The 20,722-nt window shown below is 39.0% G+C and overlaps 1 protein-coding gene across 7 annotated transcripts in view; it reads left to right on the top strand.

Moving 5' to 3' along the window:
- The first annotated feature begins 950 nt into the window (after nt 1-950).
- Nucleotides 951-20,722, top strand: part of CSNK1G3 (casein kinase 1 gamma 3) — an 82,712-nt gene continuing 62,940 nt past the window's right edge. For 2 of the 7 annotated variants that reach the window (XM_048291415.1, XM_048291414.1), the window contains exons 1-3: nt 952-1,118; nt 16,414-16,471; nt 18,648-19,063. In XM_048291415.1, coding sequence (XP_048147372.1) covers nt 18,886-19,063 — 178 coding nt within the window. In that variant the 5' untranslated portion in view covers nt 952-1,118; nt 16,414-16,471; nt 18,648-18,885. The other 5 variants (XM_048291412.1, XM_048291410.1, XM_048291411.1 and 2 more) reach the window with 5 other exon arrangements.

Below are 20,722 nucleotides of genomic sequence, written 5' to 3'. Positions count from 1 at the left end.
ACCAAGTTGTTAACAAACTTTTAAAGTTATTTTTATGCTTTCAAATACAAAAAATACTTAAAGCCTTACACCCTCTGTGGCCTAAATGCTACTCAAATTTCAAAGTTTTTAAAATGCTAGTCTCCTGACTGGAGAACTAAAAAAGGGCCTAAAGATCTTTTCCTTTGCACGACTGTTGGCACAAAGTCGGTGGTGTTATATAGCGTTTATATATATTTTTAAATAATTACGTGGCAGCTGTTGCAGACATCAAGCGAGAGCGGGGTTCTGTCTTCCCCGTTTCCTGTACGGATACACAGGACAGGGAATGCAGGATGCCCGAGTGTGGCGAGCAGGGTAACCTCACCCACGTGTGGCGACAGTGCGAAACAAGCGGTGTGGCCGCCGCCGAGCGCGGGGAGCACAAGACGGGCACAGCATTTCTGTGAAACTGCCAGGCGCGGTTCGCCCGGCGACGAAGGATGCTGGTACTTGGGGACTCTTACCCAGCAGAGGATGGAAAAGAGCTGCGGTTCCAGGCGCCCCGCAGCTGCCGTCTGACACTGACTCAGCCACCTCTGGGCACAGGGCAATCCCTGGAAGCCAGACTTTCACTAAACAGGTGCCTTTGTCCCTACTAAGGAGACGCTTGAGGCGAGGGAAGTGCGCAGCTGGGCCGCTGCCTCCTCCGAGCGGGATCTCGGGGGTCTGACGGGAGAGCCGACGCTCAGCCTCCTCACACCGGACCCCTGCCGGCACTGGTGCCACGGCCCCGCCCCGCCCCGCCCCTCGCGGCCCCGCCCCGCCCCGCGGCGCTCTCGTTGGCTGCCGGCTCTGCCCACCAGCAAGCCCCGCCCCTCCCCCGCCCCGGCGTTCACTTCCCGCCCCCAGAGTGGCCGGCGCGGCCTGTCAATCACCCGCGCGAGGGGCGCGCGGCGCGTCCCGCCCGCCAGGGCGCCTATGCCGCGGTGGGAAGGGGCGGGCGCTCGGGGCTGCCGCCGCTTCACCTCCGCTTCGGAGCACCGCCCCGGCCGGCCCCCCTTCGGAGCCCCGCGCCAGGGGCGGGGCGGGACGGAAAGCAGTGCCCGGAGGTGAAGGGCCGAACGCCGAGAGTGCGCTCCGCTCCCCTCGGCTCCCTGGTAGGTCGCTGTCCCTGGCCGCCTTTCGGAGCGGCGTCGGTCGCGGCGGCCGCAGCACCTCCGTGGGCCGAGGCCTTGGACTGGCTCCTTCCCCTTTCCCTGGCGGCCGGGGGGCGGGCGGGGGCTGCGGAGCCCCCTGTGAGCGCGGCAGCGGCCGGGGCAGAGTGAGCCGGCGCCGTGCGGGGCCTTGCCCCAGGCGGGTGCGGGGAGCCGGGCAGAGCGCACCCCGCGGCCGCCGGCAGTGCCGCCGGGGCTCGGCCGGCGCTGGAAGGGCCCGTCACCTCCCGGGGGCTGCGCTCCTGGGTATCAGAAGCCGTCGTTGTGAGACCTCCGAGTGCCCTCTCCTGCAGGAGTTGGTCGCGGCGGTGGGGTTCACTGGCTGGCGGCCGGTGTCGGTGGTGCTGGCGGCGGTTGGTCCGACCGAGCACTGAGCTGGGTTTGTAGGAACAAGTAAGTTTGTTTTCCTGTTCTGTAGACGCAGGTTGCTGGAGTGCGATTCTGCTGGGTTAGCAGATTAGCAGGTTAGAGGGAAATTGAGCTGCCAGTGCTCTTCTATTCTTACCTTTTATTTTGCTTTATGGGAAGTTATTTATAGGCACTCTGAATGTAGTGGTTTTAAGTTTGATTAATTAAAATCTCTAGAAGTGATATTTCAGTGGTCCGCCATGGAACTTGGACAGAGCTTATTTTCAGGCATTCCTGTTCATTTTGCTGGTACGTCCTTAATGAACGTTGAAGTGACATGCAGTGTGTAAAAAGAAATTGGAATATAATCGAAGATTTTTTTTTTCTTGCTGAATTTTGTAGTTAAGATCAGTTGTATTGACATACATAGTTAGAAATGGATACTGTGCATGTCCTTAAGCATGATTATAAGTGAAGCACACTGTTAAGCGTATTAAGCCTTACTGCTTGGGTTATGACTGCTTGTAAGGATAAACAACTTATCTGCTCTTGACTCTCATACCTCTTCTGAACACAATTATCTAGTGAATGCGTTTTATCCTGAGCTGCATTGGGATGTTAAAATCCAAGATGGGAGTAATGCAATTTTGCTTTAAAGGGTAAAGATGAGATAGAAGTTTCTGTGCTAGCTATATTTTAGCAGATGTCTTCTCTCGACCTCAATATCCCTTAGTCAGTTTCTTTTTAATTGAGACGTTTCAACAGTTAAACAGTATTTGCAGTGGAAAAAAGTGGTATTTTGTTGTGCTGGCCTGAAATGGAGAAATTATCTGGCAAACGGCTGACTATTTACATCAGCTGAGAATAACTTTCAGCTAATGAAATTAATCTTTTTCTCTTGCCACTTTGCATCAAATAGATTGGCTTATAAAATATAAGTGAATTTCAGAATCTAGAGTACCAGTTCTCATTCATCACATTTTCTGTAGAGCTTTTTTCTTCTGTGTGATCAAGATAAATATATTTAAGATTAATTAAGAGAATCAACCTGTTACAGTCCATATCTTAACACTTCTGAAGTTTTTCTTCCCCTAAAGTAACAGAACCTACAAAAGAGTTTTTCCTTGTCCAGCCTACTTATGTATGATTAAAAAGACTGAATTTACTTCCTGTTGTAATTTTTCAGTTTTTGGTAGTCTCATAATTAAATTAATTGCATTATTAAAGCTCATGCAGTGTATCAAATCTTAGCATCCCCACTGTATCTGCAGTTTGTCCTATGAAAATAAAGTTGTTCTTGTTTCACTAGTTACTGTGCTAAATGGTTCTGTGATTAGAAGTATCAAAGTTACATGTATTTCTGACTTGTCTATTCTTGTCTTGAAAATTTGTTTGAAAAAGACTAGGAAGTCTTATGATGTTTAAGAATTACTTAGTTTAGTTATGCCCTTGAGACAACAATAGATGGAACATGAGGAATAGGGAAGTGACAGTGGTTACTTTTCCCCAATATCTTCTGATTACAAAAATGAACTTTCTAAGGAACAGGTACTGATCAGCTCTATTAACTGTCTTTATCTAACTTTTCTCCTGCTGAACATTTTTTTCAGTCTGCTGTAAACAAAACATATAGCTACATCTTGTTCCTCAGGCTTTTCTTTTCACTTTCAAGTGATTTTTTTAGGATGGCATACATAAAAGTGTAATTAAAAGCACACACAAACCACAGGAATAACAAAGTTTTAAGGGAGTTTGACATACTGTTTCTTTACAGTTAAAGCTCAATGATTCAACTGCAAATTAATGTCAAGAGTCCTCAGTCAACCCTTCATACCTCACCTGAGGTTGTATGAGCAAAATACCTGACAGTGCTTAGGGGAAGAGTAGAACAATCCTTTTCAGCTGTGTCTGTGTTCAGATGATCTTAAACTGACTGTGATAGTGGGGAATAATTCAATAATGTAAACGGAATGGTATGTTTCCAACTAATGTATGCGGGGCCTTTAACACTTTCAAAAATGTTTTGAGACTTCTATATAATTGATTTCCCATATCTATTAAAAGGTAAAAAAATAACTTTGAAGTACTTGTTTTATACTTTCTGATAGTCCTTAATTTTTTTTATGCTATGTAGGCATTTTAATGCTTCCTCAGTGTGGCTGCAGAAACAATGCAGTGAGATCAAGCCTGATGCTGCTGAGCTTGTTTCTAAGTTTAATTCTGAGTAGCCTCCTAGACATTGTCACTGGAGTTCTAGAACTTTGTAAGCTGTAGCTGAAACAGTTGGATGAACAAAAATAGGTGTGTTTAAGCTAAATAGTTGCTTAAATAAAAGCAGACTAGTAAGAAAGTAGTTAAAAGCTAGGGTGGTGATCACAGATGAAGACAGTGACTGGACCATCCGTCTCTCCTTGTGATCTTAGGTAAGCCACTTACAATTTAATGTCTCTTTGGTACAGGGAGGATGTAGAAGAGGAGACATCACACACCAGTCCATGCTGTGGAATTGGTTTGGATTATGGTTACTTAGGGAGCTTTCTGAAAGCAGTACTTTCAAAAGAAGTTCTGAAACTCATAGTAGTAAAATATGCATTAGTTTATTTTGGTCAGATTTAGCTCACGTCTTATATTTTGTTCTAGTGTTTTATAGATGATATATTCATTGCCTTAAGTGAAAAGGATTCTTTCTAGGAAAAGGGGCAGAAAATATTTTTATATTAAATATACATATACATTAAATATATAAATATTTGTATTAAATATAAAAATAAATATATGCTATTAAATACACAACAATTTTCGAATATTACAGATGTGTTTCCCAGCATATTGTTCTAAGGTGTTTATTTAACTCTGTGTTCCTTATCTCTTACAGAGAATATTTTTAAGAACTATACTCCCCTCTCTTTTTCATTCCTTTATCGGGTGTTTTTGAGTTTGTGTAGGAAAGCTTTTTAGTATAAGATACATTAAAATCCCCATTTGGCTGTTCAAAGAAGGGTATTTAGTACAAAATAAGTACATCCTGGAGGTGTGAAAAGCTAAAACAGTTTTCTTGCCATTTGTGTGTCTGGTATCCTGCCTTGTGCAGTGGAGTTAGGAATGGGAGGAGACATACTGATCAATCAGAACTGTCTTTGCCAAAATGTTTACTCAGATAACTGTAGGTCACAGACGCCCATGATACACACCCAAGTAAGATTTGCATATTCAAGTAAGTTTATTACTTAATCTGACTTTGTCTGTAACATCATTAATAAAATTACAACCATTTTTTCCTATACTTTAGGGTCTTCTCTCTAAGCTTACTAGCCACCTTAGCTTTTAACATGCCAAGACTTTGTAGTAGCAGTTTTACTTCACTGAAATCTCTTAATAATTTAATGTCATTTCCCTAGAAATAATTTCTTTTCCCTGCAGACTCCATCAACCATGTGTTTAAATTATGTTATTTTTGATTAAGACAGGATGCGAACTGCAACAGTGGAGGATGATGTCCTTTTCAGTAGGCCAAAAATACAAATGTTTTATGACAAGCAGAGGCTGGACTTCAGTTTGAAGTATGTGGTTTGTCGCACCTTCTTGTATTCTCTGCAATTATTCACTGAGTAATTTGTGAGTTGCCATGCTCTTTATTCAGTAAACCGTGTGCAATAACAGAATGTAGATGTAACAGTTTCCTGCAGAAGCAGAGTTGAAGGTGGTGTTTGGGTGGCAGTTTGCTATGGAGGTCACTGGGGTGTGATGTTCTTGAAGGGATGCACTTGATGGGCTGTGAAACACCAGTCATTGCGACTGTGCTGCTGGCTGTTGGAAAGGCCCTTCTCTCTACTACCAGGCATTCCCCTGCTCCGTTCCTGTCTGTGCAGTTTTGTAGCTCCACTCATGCTCTCTGTCTTGCCTCTTGTATCCTCCACTGAGTGGATTCAGCTTATTGAGTGTGTGAGCTTTCTGCTACTCTGAGGGAGTAATGTCTCCACTGAGGCATGGAGTGCTGATGCTAGTGAGCAGCAGGAGCAGCAGGTAGTGTGTCCCATGCAGTAGAAGAGCCATTGTACTAACCCATCATAGTTATCTAATTGCATTTTTCAGGACAAAGTTTCAGACTTGGGTTCTATTGTGCCCATCAAACTGTTCTTTTTGGTCCAGTTTGTCTTCCAGCTCGAGGTGCTGATTACCTAGTGAATGTTGCATCTGTTATGTTTTGAGAGCTGCATTGGCTGTATTTTTGTAGAAAATGCTTTAAAAGCATGGGCTTCTTGGCAGATTCCCTTTGTGAGGCTGGAAGGTGTGATTTCATCCAGGGTAGGACACATGTCTGCAGCCTAAAAGAAAGTACTATTTAAAAAATTGCATTGTTATATGTAGAAGAATCCTGTGAGTATCTTTCTGTATTTAAGGCACTAAGCATGTTCCATTTTAGGTCTTTATATTTGAACTTAAATGAAGTAGCTAACATGGCTGTTAGCACGTTTCAACAGCTTTTTGATGTAATGGTATAAAGAAATCTTTAAAGGCATTCAGTGTTGCTTTAGAGGAGTTCTGCTAGCTTAAAATGAGGAACATATTTAATGTCATATACTCTTGATATTTTTCATGTCAGTTTAAATATATAATGTCCATAAAAATACAGCTATCTTAAATCCTAAGTAATTGTGCAGTAATCTTGGGAAGATGAAGTAATGCTGTAGAGGCTGAAGTCAGGGACATGATTGCTTTAAGGGTTATGGGAGACATGTTTCACTTCTAACCTCAACCACTAGTATTTTCTTAGTTGCACCTTGCAAATACTTTCTTCTGAAAACAGAGAAGTTCAGTATAAAATGTTTTTTACTGTCTGTGGAAAATCACCTCAGTTGGCACTCATTCATTTCTTGCAGTGTTCCAGGAGCAGGTTGCTCAGTGTGTCAGGTTATTAAAGTTTCTGTGTAACATTTGCTGATGGTAGGCTGAGGAATCTCTAAATCTGGAGAAATAAGGATGAAACTTGAATTTATGGTTAACAGTAAAGAGGGAAGGCAGAATTTTTCTGACAGACAAGAGGAAGACAGAATAACTAAATTTGCTCTTAAGCTTTTGTCAGATTGAGATATAAATGTCTTTATGGAAATGCTCTTCTTTGCTTTTCATTTTTCCAACAGTATTCAGTATTGTTTGTTTTTGTGTAAAACACTGGGAGACTTTTAAGATTGTACTTTGAATTTTCTTCTGAAAAAAGTCTGTTTTTTAAGGAAATTAGGTATTTCTGATGTGTAGCTCTCTCAACTGCTGCCTATTGAAATTTGGAATTTCTAGGGCAGTTTTCACCAAGCTTAGATTGTTATGCCTGTGAAGATAAGTTCCTATAAGCTTCATAAAAACCAATTTAGATAGTACATATTTATTAACCGTTACCGTGGTGAAGGGGGGATGTTACCTGTTTTTTGTGATAGTAGCTTGAGAGCTCTTCAGCTTGCAACTTGTGATACCAGGCAAGCAACAGAACATCTCTCTTCACTGAGCGAGAAGGGAACATTTTAGTGTGGGAAGGAACAAGGGGTTTTGTGAAGAAAGAGAGCTGAAGATGTATCAGAGGGTGGCTTGGGAATACTGTGGAAATGTGGAAGATACCCAGCAAGCTGAAATTACTGCACTGGGGCTGTTATGGTGTTGAACACTAATATGTAGACAGCTAAGCTTACCTAGTGTTGATGCTTGAGGAATGTTTCTATCTTAATCTTCCTGAGTAGTACATCAAGAGTTTACTACACAGTGCCCACATCAAGATACTGACATTTTCTCATTTTAGTGCTTGAGAATTTTGTTTTGATTTAAAATCAGTGTAGTTAAGTAATTACCATCAGACCGTGGCAAAACTGGTGTCAATAGCGTCAGGTTATTTTGTTCTCAGAACTTTTAATTTACATCAGATGATTTTATATTCAATGTTGTTTGATTTTGTGTAAAACACTGGGAGGCTTGTTTTTTCCTCTTGAGTTCCACAGGAAGGCATTGGTTTAAGTATGTTTTGTTTTACCTCACTAATGATGAATCCAAGATCTTAACTGTGGCTAGTGTTTTTCCTTAAATTTGTGTCACTAGGCATTATATGCATTCAATATGAATGTGTCAAGCATGATTCCATTTGGTGTGGTGTCTGAGACTTTTTCCGTACATTTTTTTCTGTATTAAAATTACGACACAAGAAAAAGGCTTTATAGCCTTTTGAAGACTGTAGAGCTATAGTTTCAATTTAATAAAGACATTTTAGGTATACATTGCAGTGAAAGCCATGCAAGTGAGAGGAGAGTTGCAAGTGTATTTCATAGTGAAATACTTGGAACTGCTGTGAAAGGTACCTATCCAGTTTATGGAGACAATAGGACAGCAGAATAATCTGATTGCCGTGTAGTTTGTTATTATTAAAAAGCCTTGACAGATTCATAGCTGCAAAACTTAGTCTGGAGACATTTCCTATACTCTGAGTTATCCCTTTCCTGACATGTGGAGTTACTAAATTTGAATTTGGCTCCTATCTAAGTTCTTGAAGTAGAATTTGATCATGTAATTAAAGTTAAGTGACAGAGTGAATTGTGTCAGAAAACTAAAAATACCTTTAATTTTGAAAACTGATCTTCACAATCACCGTGGAATACTAGAGCACGTTATGTATTTTAGCCAATACAAAATTTAACCTGGAGACAGAATTAGTGTTTTTAGGACTCTCAGAAATGTTTTGGGGTTTTTTTTCCCATGTAGCACTGGTATGTGCTTTACCATGGTGCTTAATTTTGTCTTCAGATGTAGTTACGGTGTTAGATGAAATGCAATACTCTTTGCTTTGTTTTCTAACTTTTAGATGTGTTAACTTCACAGTTTCTCTGGCCTAGCCTTAGGCTAATCTGAACCTTTCTGTTGTGCTGCTATAACAGTTGTGTGCCGTGGTACAATTATTCATGTAGAAAATTGAAGCCTCCATTATGTAGTATTAGCTAGCTCAGCGTTAGCTTTCTGTCAGCTGTGGACAATATAACCCATTTAAGTCTGTATGGTTGTGGTGGTGGAAAAGTGAAAAAACAAATGACTGAAATATTGCTTAACCATCAGTTTTGTTCTTTCTGTGCTCTTTAGTAAATCAGCTTTAATACTGTCATGATTAGACTTCTAAAAGTTATTCCTGTTGTTATGACTCTCCTTTCTGACAACTTTTACTCTGAAATGGTGATTATATGAAAGTGCAAGAAGGATGCATGCACAGAAGCTTTGATCAAGTAAATGCATGCACTTGCATGGAATCATAAAGTGAAGTTGGTAGGGTTTTGTGGTGAAAGCCTATGATGAAGTCCAATTTATAGGTTAGGGCCAAACTTGCTGTCCAGGTCAGTGAGAAAATAAAAATGTTTATGCAGTGACCATCTCTGCTAATGTTTGTTTAGAATTAACAGAGATGAAGAGATTGCTTGGAGATCTTAATTGCTACATAGTTAGTCCTGTCTGGTATTTGTGGAAAAATTGTATTGAGTTAGGATGACCTCGAGTACTATACCTGTCTTCTGATGTGACAGCATTTTGACCAGAGCTGGCAGTGGGGTGGTGCAGAAGGATGCATTATTGTTCATTAGGTAGCAGATTTTCAACTGACAAAATTAAATGTACAGAACAGATACTGTAGTTTGGATATTGGCAGCCCTCAGATTTGTTCATGTGACTTTAAACCTTGGTACGAAAAAAATTACGCTAGCTTAACTAGAATAGACTTCTTAAACAAGCTTCAATAAAGATGAGGTAGGTTTTTGGTTAGTTTTTGCACAGGGGAGTGGTTGATTAAATGTGTTAATAAAGCTGTTTCCCTGTTAGATTTTGTGCATTAAAGGAGGATTATATCTGGCCATATGTGGCTTGCCGATGAACTTTCCCTAGGGAAATGCCTATGTACATGCAAACTGAAATGCTTATTCTAGAATCTCAAATTAATTATTTTTGTTGAAAATAGTGTGTGGCAATTGATACGGTAAGAGAAAAAGGTGATTTTTTATTTTTCTTCAATATATTTACAGCTGGAGATGGAAACAAGACTTTTTAGAAGGCTTGGTTATGTAAATTTTCGTTCATAAGAAGGACATTTGGATTTACTTTGACATTTTCAATTAGGCTGCCTCTTTGAGTGCATCTCATTCATATGTGTTTGTAGACTGAGAGTAGGTGTATGTAGACTTACGTTCAGTTACCTATACCTTTGTTTTATGAGGAAGATCATACATATCTGTAAGAGTAAGCAAATATATATTTAGAAAAAATAGTAATTTTTAGGACTGCTGATAGTCTAATTTGTACACCAAAATTAATAAATTCTGTTCTTGGTTTGCAAAACTTGAGTCTAGAATAGGTTAGCGTTACAGAAGGCATATGTGGAAAAAGAATGTTGTGAGAACAGTACTGTTGTCTGAGTTTCAGAAAGTGAAAATAAGAATATGTGAAAAACTGAGACTTTTAAGTAAAAAAGAAGTGGTAATTTAGAAGGTACTTGAGATACAAACATCTTATTGTTGGAAGTTCTGGTAATGGAAACAATTTATGTGTACTTGTGATCTTAGTTGCGTTGGAGTGCTAAAGAGCATGAATCAAAATAAAAGTGTTTTGGGGCCATGCACACTGAGAAATAAACTGCACAGTTGAGCTCCTGCATGATCTGTTATGAGGAGATTTCATTTGCCTTTGAAATTAGGTTATTATATTTGCCTTCTTAAATAAACACCTGTGTCTTCTGAAGTGTGAAAAATTTGATGTGATCAAGAAGTAGCAGTTGCTTTGTGTGTTTTCCCTCTTTGCTGCTGAAACTCTAGGAAGGATTTCCAACCTTGCAGTATATTATGTACTTTTTCTCTGTGGAAGAAATGTAGCAAATGTGGGATTTGTAGTTCAGTATTTTGAAAGGCAAACTGGCAGGGAAAGGATCTGGCAGTGGTTTTTCATGGCTTGAATGGGGATGCTGCCAAAGACCTTATTTAGGTGCGTTGTCATTTCTTGTATATCCCCTATGTTTCTTACCTTATTATTGTGGAGAGAGTAGTCCTCCCATGTGAAGCTGAGAAAGACTATCCTTATTTTTCGATTAGTTCACATCTGCTACAAAATATTGGTGGTCTTTTTAGGAAAAAAGATGCTACTTCAGAGGATTTACATGTTCTTTTTATAGTGCTTCCAAGGTAATTGAAGTCAGAATAAGTACCTAAGGAATGGGAGAATAAAGTAGTCTTTGAGGAATTAACTAACATCTGAAAATATAAAGAGCAGATAAGGCCTGTATTTTGTTTTTATGTTAAAAGTTTTTTAAAATGTTATAAGATCAGGCTACATTAGTCTTGGAATTCCCCAGGTATATGAAGTACATTATATTGTTGAGAACACAATGAGTTACTGATGAGTAAGTTTTCATTATGTTCAAGTCACATTTAGAGAACACCATCTAAGACTTGTAAAGTGATTCAGTAATGAGCAGTTTTGATACAGGTTATTGATAACTGGAGAGAGAAATTTTGACAGGAGAAATTTGTTTGGAAATGTTCTTTGCTTTTGAAAGCTGATACCGTGAGTATGTACCATCTTTGAAAGTTTTACGTACCGAATATTTCAGCACACCCATTTTGTCTTCAGTTTTGACTAAGGTGTCAGTGATTTTGTGTATTTTTTCTGCTTCTGAAAAATGATGAAGTAATAATTTGGTTGCATTTAATTGTGTTATGCAATGAATCATTTAACAACTTTTTATTTTAGAGTTTGCCTAGGAAAATATTATACAAAAAATAAAGCTGTAGACATATTTATTTGTAATATAAATGATTGGAATAGCAACTCAACCTATTTGGGTCACATCAAAGTCATGTGAAAGCCTGAATTTCTCTCATTGGACTAAAGTGAAAATATTTAAATCCACTCTTCAGTCATGAAATATTTATTTTTCATTTTAAATGAACAATGGATCTGACTAAACCATATATAATTTTAGAGGTATTTTCAAATTCAAATTCTATCTGAAAACTTTTTCACAGTTAGAAACTGCTGTCCTAAACTTACAAGGGGTCTTCAATTATGAGCCTATTTGCTGTGGATTTGAAATTCCGTAGATTTCTTCTGTTGTATGGAGACATGTATATAAAGATGAATGAAAATTATGCAGTAATAACTAATCTAGAAAGAACAGTTTAGACTTTCTGTGAGGCATACAAAAATAGCAGACATAGTTGATTAGATATTTAAATTTTGTATTGATGACCTCACAATGAAGCTCTTGCTTGGTATCAGATTTGTAGAATGAATTTCAGATTTTCTACTCTTAAGTATTTCTAAAGGAGTTTTGTTGCATGGAGTCTTGTATTATTCTCTCTGTAGTCCAAATGTATTTGTAACATTCAGATGATTGTTGGAAAGTGAACATGACTGTTCTCCCATCTCAGTTAAGGGCTTTGTAGTAGGTGGAGTGTTCCATAAAAACTACGTGTGATGTCAGAGAAAGTTTCTTGGAAGTCTTTAGTGGAGGCACTAGAAACTTCTTCTGCACTCTTCTAGAAGATGTGAGGAGAAGCCGTGTTGCTGAATTACTGTCATTGCCAAAAATCATGAGCCCTTGGGAGTAGAAGTATGTGAGCAGATACTTGAGAGGCGAGAAACGCAGAGGTATGAAAATGCCAGGAGGCTGAGTGAATTTTAAGTTCCTTGTGCTTAAACCAGGACTGTTTTTTACTGTCTTTCATAAAATAATAAAATATCCTGTGTTGGAAGGGACCCATAAGAATCATCAAAGTCTACCTCCTGGCCCTGCACAGGACACCCCAAGAGTCACACCATGTGCCTGAGATCATTGCCCAAACACTTCTTGAACTCTGTCAGGCTGGTGCTGTGACCACTTCCCTGGGGAGCCTGTTCAGTGCCCAACCACCCTCTGGGTGAAGAACCTTTTCCTGATATCTGACCTAAACCTTCCCTGACACAACTTCAGGCCATTCCCTCAGGTCCTGTCACTGGTCACCATAGGTCTGTACCTGCCCCTCCTCTTCCCCTCACAAGGAAGTTGTAACTGCAGTGAGGTCTCCTCTCAGTCTCCTCCTCTCCAGGCTGAACAGACCAAGTGACCTCAGCCACTCCTCACACGGCTTCTCCTCAAGGCCCTTCACCATCCTCGTGCCCTCCTTTGGGCACTCTTAACAGCTCAATGGCTTTTTTACATTGTGCTGGTTGTGGTGGTTAACTGTCCTTAAGGAGTTTTCAGTATTTCCCAGAACAATCTTCTCTATAATTTTACCAGTAACTGAAGTTAGAGTGACAGGCCTGTAGTTTCTGGGGTCATCCTTCTTGCAGTCCCTGAAAATTGGGGCATTAGCAACTTCAAATCAAGTGGGACTTCAGCAGATTCCCGAGACCTTTCAAAAATCATGGAGAAGGGTCTTGTGATAATATCAGTGATCTCTTTGAGTATTCTTGGATGAAACCCATCAGGCCCCATAGATTCTTAGGGATCCAGTTGAAACAGCAGGTCCCACAGAAGTTCGGGATTGACTGGGAGTTTGTCATTCTCACAGCCATAGTCCTCCATCTAGGAATATTGAGACCCTCTTGACCGGTCATCAGTGTTGAAGACAGAGGCAAAGATAGCATTATACTTCTCTCTGCCTTGTCTCTGTCTGTGAGATTTGTGCGATGACCATCCTCATTCTGTAATGGGCTGATTTTATTTCTGATTGCCTTTTGCCATTAATGTATTTGAAAAAAACTCGTTATTGTTCCCCACAGTTCTGTCCAGCTTCAGTTGGGCTTTGGCCGCATGGATTTTCTCCCTGAGGTGGTAAGCAGCATCTCTGTAGTTCTTCCATTCCACCAGACTGGGTTATGGGAGACATGTTTCACTTCTAACCTCAACCACTAGTATTTTCTTAGTTGCACCTTGCAAATACTTTCTTCTGAAAACAGAAGTTCAGTATAAAATGTTTTTTACTGTCTGTGGAAAATCACCTCAGTTGGCACTCATTCATTTCTTGCAATGTTCCAGGAGCAGGTTGCTCAGTGTGTCAGGTTATTAAAGTTGCTGTGCATACACCTCACTTTTTTGCCTTATTTGCAAGAGAAAATCCCTGTTCAGTCAAGATGGCCTTCTGCCTCCTCTGCTTGACTTCTGACATTTTGGAACTGCCTGTTCCTGTGCCCTTAGGAGGTGGTGCTTAAAAAATGACCGGACCTGATGGACCCTCAAAAAGCATTTCTCAGGGCACCTTACTCATTCCATAAACAGCTTGAAGTCAGCTCTTCTCATGCCCAGGGCTGGAATTTTGCTGGCACTTTTCCTTCTGACAACGGAGATTTTAAACTTGATTGCTTCGTGGTCATTGTGGCCAAGGCAGCTTCATTCATGAGATCCTCCCTGTTAGTAAGCAACAAATCAAGGAGGGCACTTTTTCTAGCTGGCTCTCTCAGTAGCTGTATTATGAGGCTATCCAGGTTTAGGACTCTTCTGGACCTGTTTTTGCCAGCTGTGTGATGCTCCCAGTTAACATCCGACAAATTGATGTTCCTATAAGGACAAAGGCAGTTGTTTTGAAGGTGTCCCTTAGTTCCTCAAAGAATAATTCACTGGCATCATTGTCCTGGCTAGGTGGCCATAGCAGACTTTTGCGATGACACCTGCATTATTTGTGTGTCCCTTAATCCTTACTCAGACACTGTCACCCTGCCATTGCCAACTTCAGGCTCTGTACATTCCAGCCCTTCCACCTCTCCTGCCCTGCCTGTCCCTCCTGAAGAGCCTGTGACTGTCCAACATGGCACTCCAGTCACAGGGCTCATCCTGCCTGGTTTCATTTATTCCAGTGATGTTCCTCGTGCTGTGTGTGTTGGTGTGGAAACATTTCGGGTGTGATCTGTTGTAGCTGACATCTCATGGACCAGGTTAAGGATCTCACTAGCACTCAGTTCCTCGAGTTTTGGCATACCATCCTGTCGCTGTGACCCGCAGGGATGGTGAGAAGCACGACAGAGGAGTCCAGGGTAAATGGGATGGAATCCTTTAATTAATTACAGACTCATTTATATAGCATTGTTCGCAAAAGTGGTATAACATTATTGGGTGCTTGACCATACACCTCCCAGAGTGATTGGCTGAATGCTACGATGCCTATTTTAAAGTATTTTCTTCAGTGAACTGAAACAGTATCCACTGCATTCTCACAACACCCTGCCCCTGCAAATAGTTTACAAAATAGGAAACAGTCTCTCAGCTTAGTTTGCGTGAGAATGGAGACTTTCACAGAAGACTGTAAAAGGTGGAAAATTTCTCTGCTAACTTTTTTAGCATTCATACTATCCCATTGCTTATCACTGTCAAACCTGTTTATGTCCTTTTCCTTCTTCCAATCTAGTTTAACGCTCTATCAGTTTTTTATTTTCCTCTGTGGCTCTTTTGCTACTGTGTGCTTTTCTTAAAAATAGAGAAAAATGTTAGTATACTGATACTAGCAGTGATAGAGACTCTTGTAATTGCAATGTGAAGGGTAATGTTTATGTTACCTAAGGGAGCAGTTATGGTTGCATGTTTCATTTAAGTTTGTCATTCCTGGGCAGTGGAATGGTCTATTTAGCAACTTTAATGTTCTCTTAATTAGTTTATTTAGGAGTAAATGTGGAACATAAAAAAGGAATGAAGTAGCTAGTAAGTTTTTATTTTAAAGGTGACTTGCACACTTGAATGTGAACATTGTCATGACAACACTTTCGGAACATGTCAGCTTGTGTATAATTACAGTGGTACTCCTGCTGCTGCTGCAGGATCAGGCATTTGAGAAACACATGAATGAAGAAGGTACTTAAATGAGCTTTTCTTTTATTCTGCATTATATAGTATCCTAGAGAGTTGTTGCTGCTACAGAATAGGGTTCTTATGTGGCATATAGTGTTTGGTAGTGTTAACTGGAGCATTTTCAAACTGAGATTAGAGAGATGTGTAGATTTATAGCTCTAATCTAGGGATACTTCTGCAGGTGTTAGTTTGTGAGACTTGTCAGTCAATTGAAAGTCTGTTGTCATTTAGTTGTCTTCACTTTGTCTCTCCTTACTTTTCAGCTGGTCTCTCTAGAGTGCTTGGAAAAGTCTATCAGTTTACACAAAAAAAAAGGAACCTCTGGTAGCTATTGTTAGTTCTGCATCTCAGTTACTCTGAAGTTACTTGCTTTTTTCCAATCTTGTTTTATATTTTATCTTCAGTCTATATGGATTGTAGATTTAGTTTATAATTGAGATCTAATTACTTTTCCTTCAATGTAATACCATTTTGACCTTTTTTTTGATAGCTTCTTTTGCCTTCTCTTTCTCTTCGTACTTGAACATAGTCATTTCAGTCCTGTGATGTTGCTTTGTTAACTTGGCTTTGATGGTGTGTTTGCCACTATCCTGATGTTTAGTCATATACTTCTTTAGCTAAGAGCAATTATTTAAATCCTAACAACATTTGCTGATGCTGTGCTGAAGTTTATGGTTTAAGTGTGCTCATTTTTGTAGGCAGAGATGAAAAAATGAAAATTAAACAAAATTAAGCTGCAAAATGGGGACAAGGATGGTATGTTTTTCAGAGTGCCTGTAACTATCACAAAGCAAGAAAAGAATTTTTGAAATAATTTAGAATGCTTACACTGTATGTATTCCTTTTTCACTTCAGATGATGCACACTTTTGAATGATGTCTGACTTCTGAGCCTTAAAAATTATGTTGAGTCTTTGAGAAAAATCTGCTGAATCTTCCTTAACAGTCTAAGAAAACTAAGGCAATTCCAAAAACTGTACTTTCATTCTATATCAGAAATTTTTACATGCTAAGTAATTGCAAATACTACATATATGTGTCTCTTTGCCTTTTGGTGCTTTTCCTCTAGAATGTGAGCATTATGGTGAAGAAAAGATATTGCCATCAACAGTATAACACTGCCATAGGTAAGTGCAATACAAATAAAAGTAACCATGAAAACTTTTTGTATTTTTTAAGGTAAATACATCATAAAATGTTGTACAGGAACTTCAGTATGAAGAAAGTCATAAGTGCTGTCCTTATTTTGACTTAGTTGCAGATTATTTTATTAGGAAAATGTTGTAAGAGAACGTTTGCATCCTGGAGAAACTGTGACAGGAATGCTTGCATGTCTTCTTTTTAATAAATAGTGTAGGAAAAATGTGTAGGACTTGTGCTGCTTGTTTAGCAGGTATCTTCTAAAAGGTACTAATGCCAGTTTATGTAAGAAGGCTTACCCATAATGTAACTGGAGTATCTGTTGTTTCAGCAGGAGGAAAGGGAAGGACAGAAGTTACTCTGTAATAGACTTGTCCATATAAGGACACATTTCTGGAAATCAAAATTTATGTTGTTTGTAATGTATTTGGTACACTAAAAATTCTAGGATTGTTTATTGTTAGTTCTCGCTGAAGAAGCCAGTAAGATATGGAACATAAGTCTTCTTTTCTTTGGTACCTAAAATATTTAGTGGCATTCTGTTGCATCAGATGTGCTGACCTTCTTTCTAAGAACCGAATGGTGACCTTGAAGTTCTACTTCAATACACTTAATGTCTAGCTTTCTTAATGTCTACACTTCTTCCCTAGCTTTTGTAGTGATGGGTGAGGGAAAATTACCTATTGTTTCTCATTGAGTCTGTTCCTTTGAGATCTGTGGTTTAGGAAGTGACTTTAGGGTATCTGGTGGTGGTGCTTAAAAACCTACAAGATTATGTTGTAATGTGCCTATCTTTTTCTCTTAAATGCTTCTGTCTGTACCATAAAAGACCACAGCGTTCATTATTTACTGCTGAAGTCCTTTTCCCTGGCATTAAGCAAGTCATCTTGGATTGGAATCTGCATTTGTGTTTTTTGATTGCTCTCAGAACAAGCCTTTCATTCCCCCTTTCACAGTATTGTGGTCATGTTTCTTTGCCAAACAAATCCATTCAGGTAATAGGTTAGTTAGCTGTTGATTAATGATTTTTAAATGTCATCTAGTTATAACCATGCTATAACTATGTATGATTTAGCAGATGCAATTATTCAGATGACTGTTCATATTATTTGGTGTATTTTCACTACTATCTCTTTGATTTTTGAAATTTTGCAGTAACCTATGATGTAAGTAATTATTTTACTTTGTGAGAAATTGGTTTATGAAATGAAAGTGTCTTCAGCTCAAAGTGTTAAAAATAAGTTCCTGGTGACTACCTTTAAAATAGGCTGTAGTGCATGAATTACATTTTTCCAAAGGAAAATGTAATTCCTTTACTGCAGTGTATTCCCAACATTGAAGCAAATGTAGCAAAATAATTTTGGACAGGTGTTTAACTCATCATGGAATTTTGCCTGTGTAGAACCTTCTGAATTATGAGGTTTTATGCCATTGTCATCAAATAGAAAACAGTATCCAGTGTTCTTGTAACTGAGATTTAAAACCAAAAGCTTTCTTATGGTTCTTTATTGCAGTAGTAAGATAACATTGTTTTTGCTGAAATCCATGTAGGAATTAGTGTCTAGGCAATGATGCTAAACAAGGGAGAAGGGGAGCAGGGGAACAGATTTATGACATAAGTATAGTAGGGAAGAGTAAATAAATACAGGGTTTTTTTAGATTCTAGGAGTTACTGAAAGAACTCAAGTGTCCTTGCCATGAGTTTATAATTTGTGCATCTCAGAAATTACAATTCAGAAAATACAATATATTTCTGTAACTTCAATAACTGTGCAGCTTGAGCATTTACTTTAAAACAACAGATAATATTTGAGAGAAAATAAATAAAATGCTTTCTTTTGCAGAGCTGGCATAAAGTGGAATGAATGGGTCCAAGGGTCAATTTTAAATGTGTTTATTCAGGAAGAAGTTTTATAGGGCTTTTTTGTTGCTTTTTTGAAACTATTCCTTGAAATGTTGAAATTCTGGCACACTTCAGTCACACCAGTATCTCTTGTCATTACATACTAGAAATAGAGACAATTAACCTTAAAGTAGTGCTTTTCATAGATCTGTAAAGCAAAATACACTTAGTTATAGCTTAATTGTGTGACTAGTTGAAGAGAAAGGTAATTTTGTGCAAGAATCTTAGTGTCTCAAATAACTTTGTTTTTCTTTTAACAGAGTTTGTCTGAAGACTAGGAAATATTGCTGGTGTTGTGCATTCTGGAAGTACATTTCATTACAGATACCTCCAAGGCTTTGCAAACAGGATGAACATGCTGCTGTTGACTGCTTACTGACAGTAACCAGCTGGGCACTTCACTCATGATGTTTGCATTCTCACATTGTCCAATTGGAATTTGCTTATACTGATTTTTAAAGAGAGGAATACGTCAAAGTGGAGTACCGTAAACTTGACATGGAAAATAAAAAGAAAGACAAAGACAAACCAGATGAAAGAATGGCACGGCCTAGTGGGAGATCAGGCCATAATCCACGTGGAACTAGTTCTTCAAATTCTGGAGTGTTAATGGTTGGCCCTAACTTCAGAGTTGGTAAAAAAATTGGGTGCGGTAATTTTGGAGAACTACGGTTAGGTAAGATCCTTGTTTCTTTATTTCAGTTTACATTATTCAAGGCCATTTTTATGCAGTCTAGGCATAAAAATTTCTGTATGAATACCATGCAGCTGTTTAAACTGCTTTGAAGTTTCAGATACGCAAGGCTTATTTAACCCATCTTTTCTGGCTTTACCCCAGCCAGTGCAAGCTTGATGACTTGAAGAATCTGCACAGCAGGATACTTTCTGGGACTAAAGTGTTTTCTAACTGTGCAGTGCTCTCCTAAATTCACTCGGTTTTCTCTTCCAAGATGCTGGAAGTTACATCATGGTTATTGTAAATGTCTTTTCTGACTTCCTGAGCCAGTTTATTGAGGTATATTTAGGGCTAAATGTATCCGAGGCACATCCCTGTCCTGTAGGTCTGATGGATCTCTTGGAGATACTTGGAGTACCAGGTACTACAGCATTTTTAATAGCAGCGAGCACAGAAATTCCTTGGTTTCTTTTCTAATGTAGTGAGGCTAAACATTGAATTGCTGTTAAACACGGCAGTGAGAATCAATCTGTAGAGAAAATCTGAGATAATTCGGTTTCTAGTTCTGTGGTAAACAGATGGGTGAAAATCAGATGGTGGAGAAGGCACAGACTGAGAAGGACCTATGGAGTTTTGAAGAATTTGGGCAGTAAAGCTGTCCAAATGAAATGTTAGCATTTAGTAAAATAGACACTGATGGGTGTGTGGTTTTGGAAGACTCTGTTTAGTTTTGTATTTCCAGGATGGACAGCATGATTAGCCAGGGTTTTCAAGGTGTGCAAATTCTGTATGTGTTAACAAATGCAACTTGACACTTAATGGCAAGGATTTATTCTAGTATTGTTAGAAGGTTTCAGTTCAAGTGCCTCATGCATTAAATAGATGTGGGTTTCAAAGTTAGGTATTTGAGAAGAGGGTGGGCTGTATAGGTGTTCTTTCTTTTGATCTTTGCCTATAGTAGAACTAATGCTCATTGGCCTTCAGGCAATATTTATGATAGAGTGCTTGCATAAAATATAACATGTTTTTAATATAGTGCATTGTGGGGGCTGTCAGGATGTAAACAAGCTTAGCAAATTAATACTGGAAGGGGATTAAAGACAATATTGCTGCAGCTCTGACTTAGGACACTGAATTTTGCAGTCTCAGTAATAGGTACTCTTGTTATTATTATTGATAGTATTTAAACAAAATTGATACATTTTGACTGTTACAGTGTTGCATATGTGCCTTTCCACAAATCAAGCTGAAAAATAGGTCTTCCTCACTTCAAAACTTATGCATACTGCCTTCGAATTGTAACTTCTGTTTCAATCCTCTCAATGAACTAAGTCAAACTAACAAGATTAATTTTCCATAAAGGCAACTGCAAACTAATAAATTTAATTTTTTTGTCTGTTATTTGGTCACAATGTACAGAGCTCATTAAAAATTAATATCTGATTAATTCATTTACTTGCAGCTGGTACAGAGTGAAACAATTATTTTAAATACAGTATTAAATAGTTAAGACTTACAGTTTGATAGTACTGAAATAAAATAGAACAAGTAGGTAAAAGAAATAGGAGGAAGATTACAAGGCAGTGTACTGTCCTGCAACAGTTACCAGGACAAGTGTGGCTTTCTCATTTTAATATCCTTGGGTTTTGCATATATACT

This window comes from Corvus hawaiiensis, chromosome Z (genome assembly GCF_020740725.1).
Source record: "Corvus hawaiiensis isolate bCorHaw1 chromosome Z, bCorHaw1.pri.cur, whole genome shotgun sequence".
NCBI lineage: Eukaryota > Metazoa > Chordata > Aves > Passeriformes > Corvidae > Corvus > Corvus hawaiiensis.
Note: the sequence above shows the minus strand (reverse complement) of the source record. Positions and strands in the feature narration are given on the sequence as shown.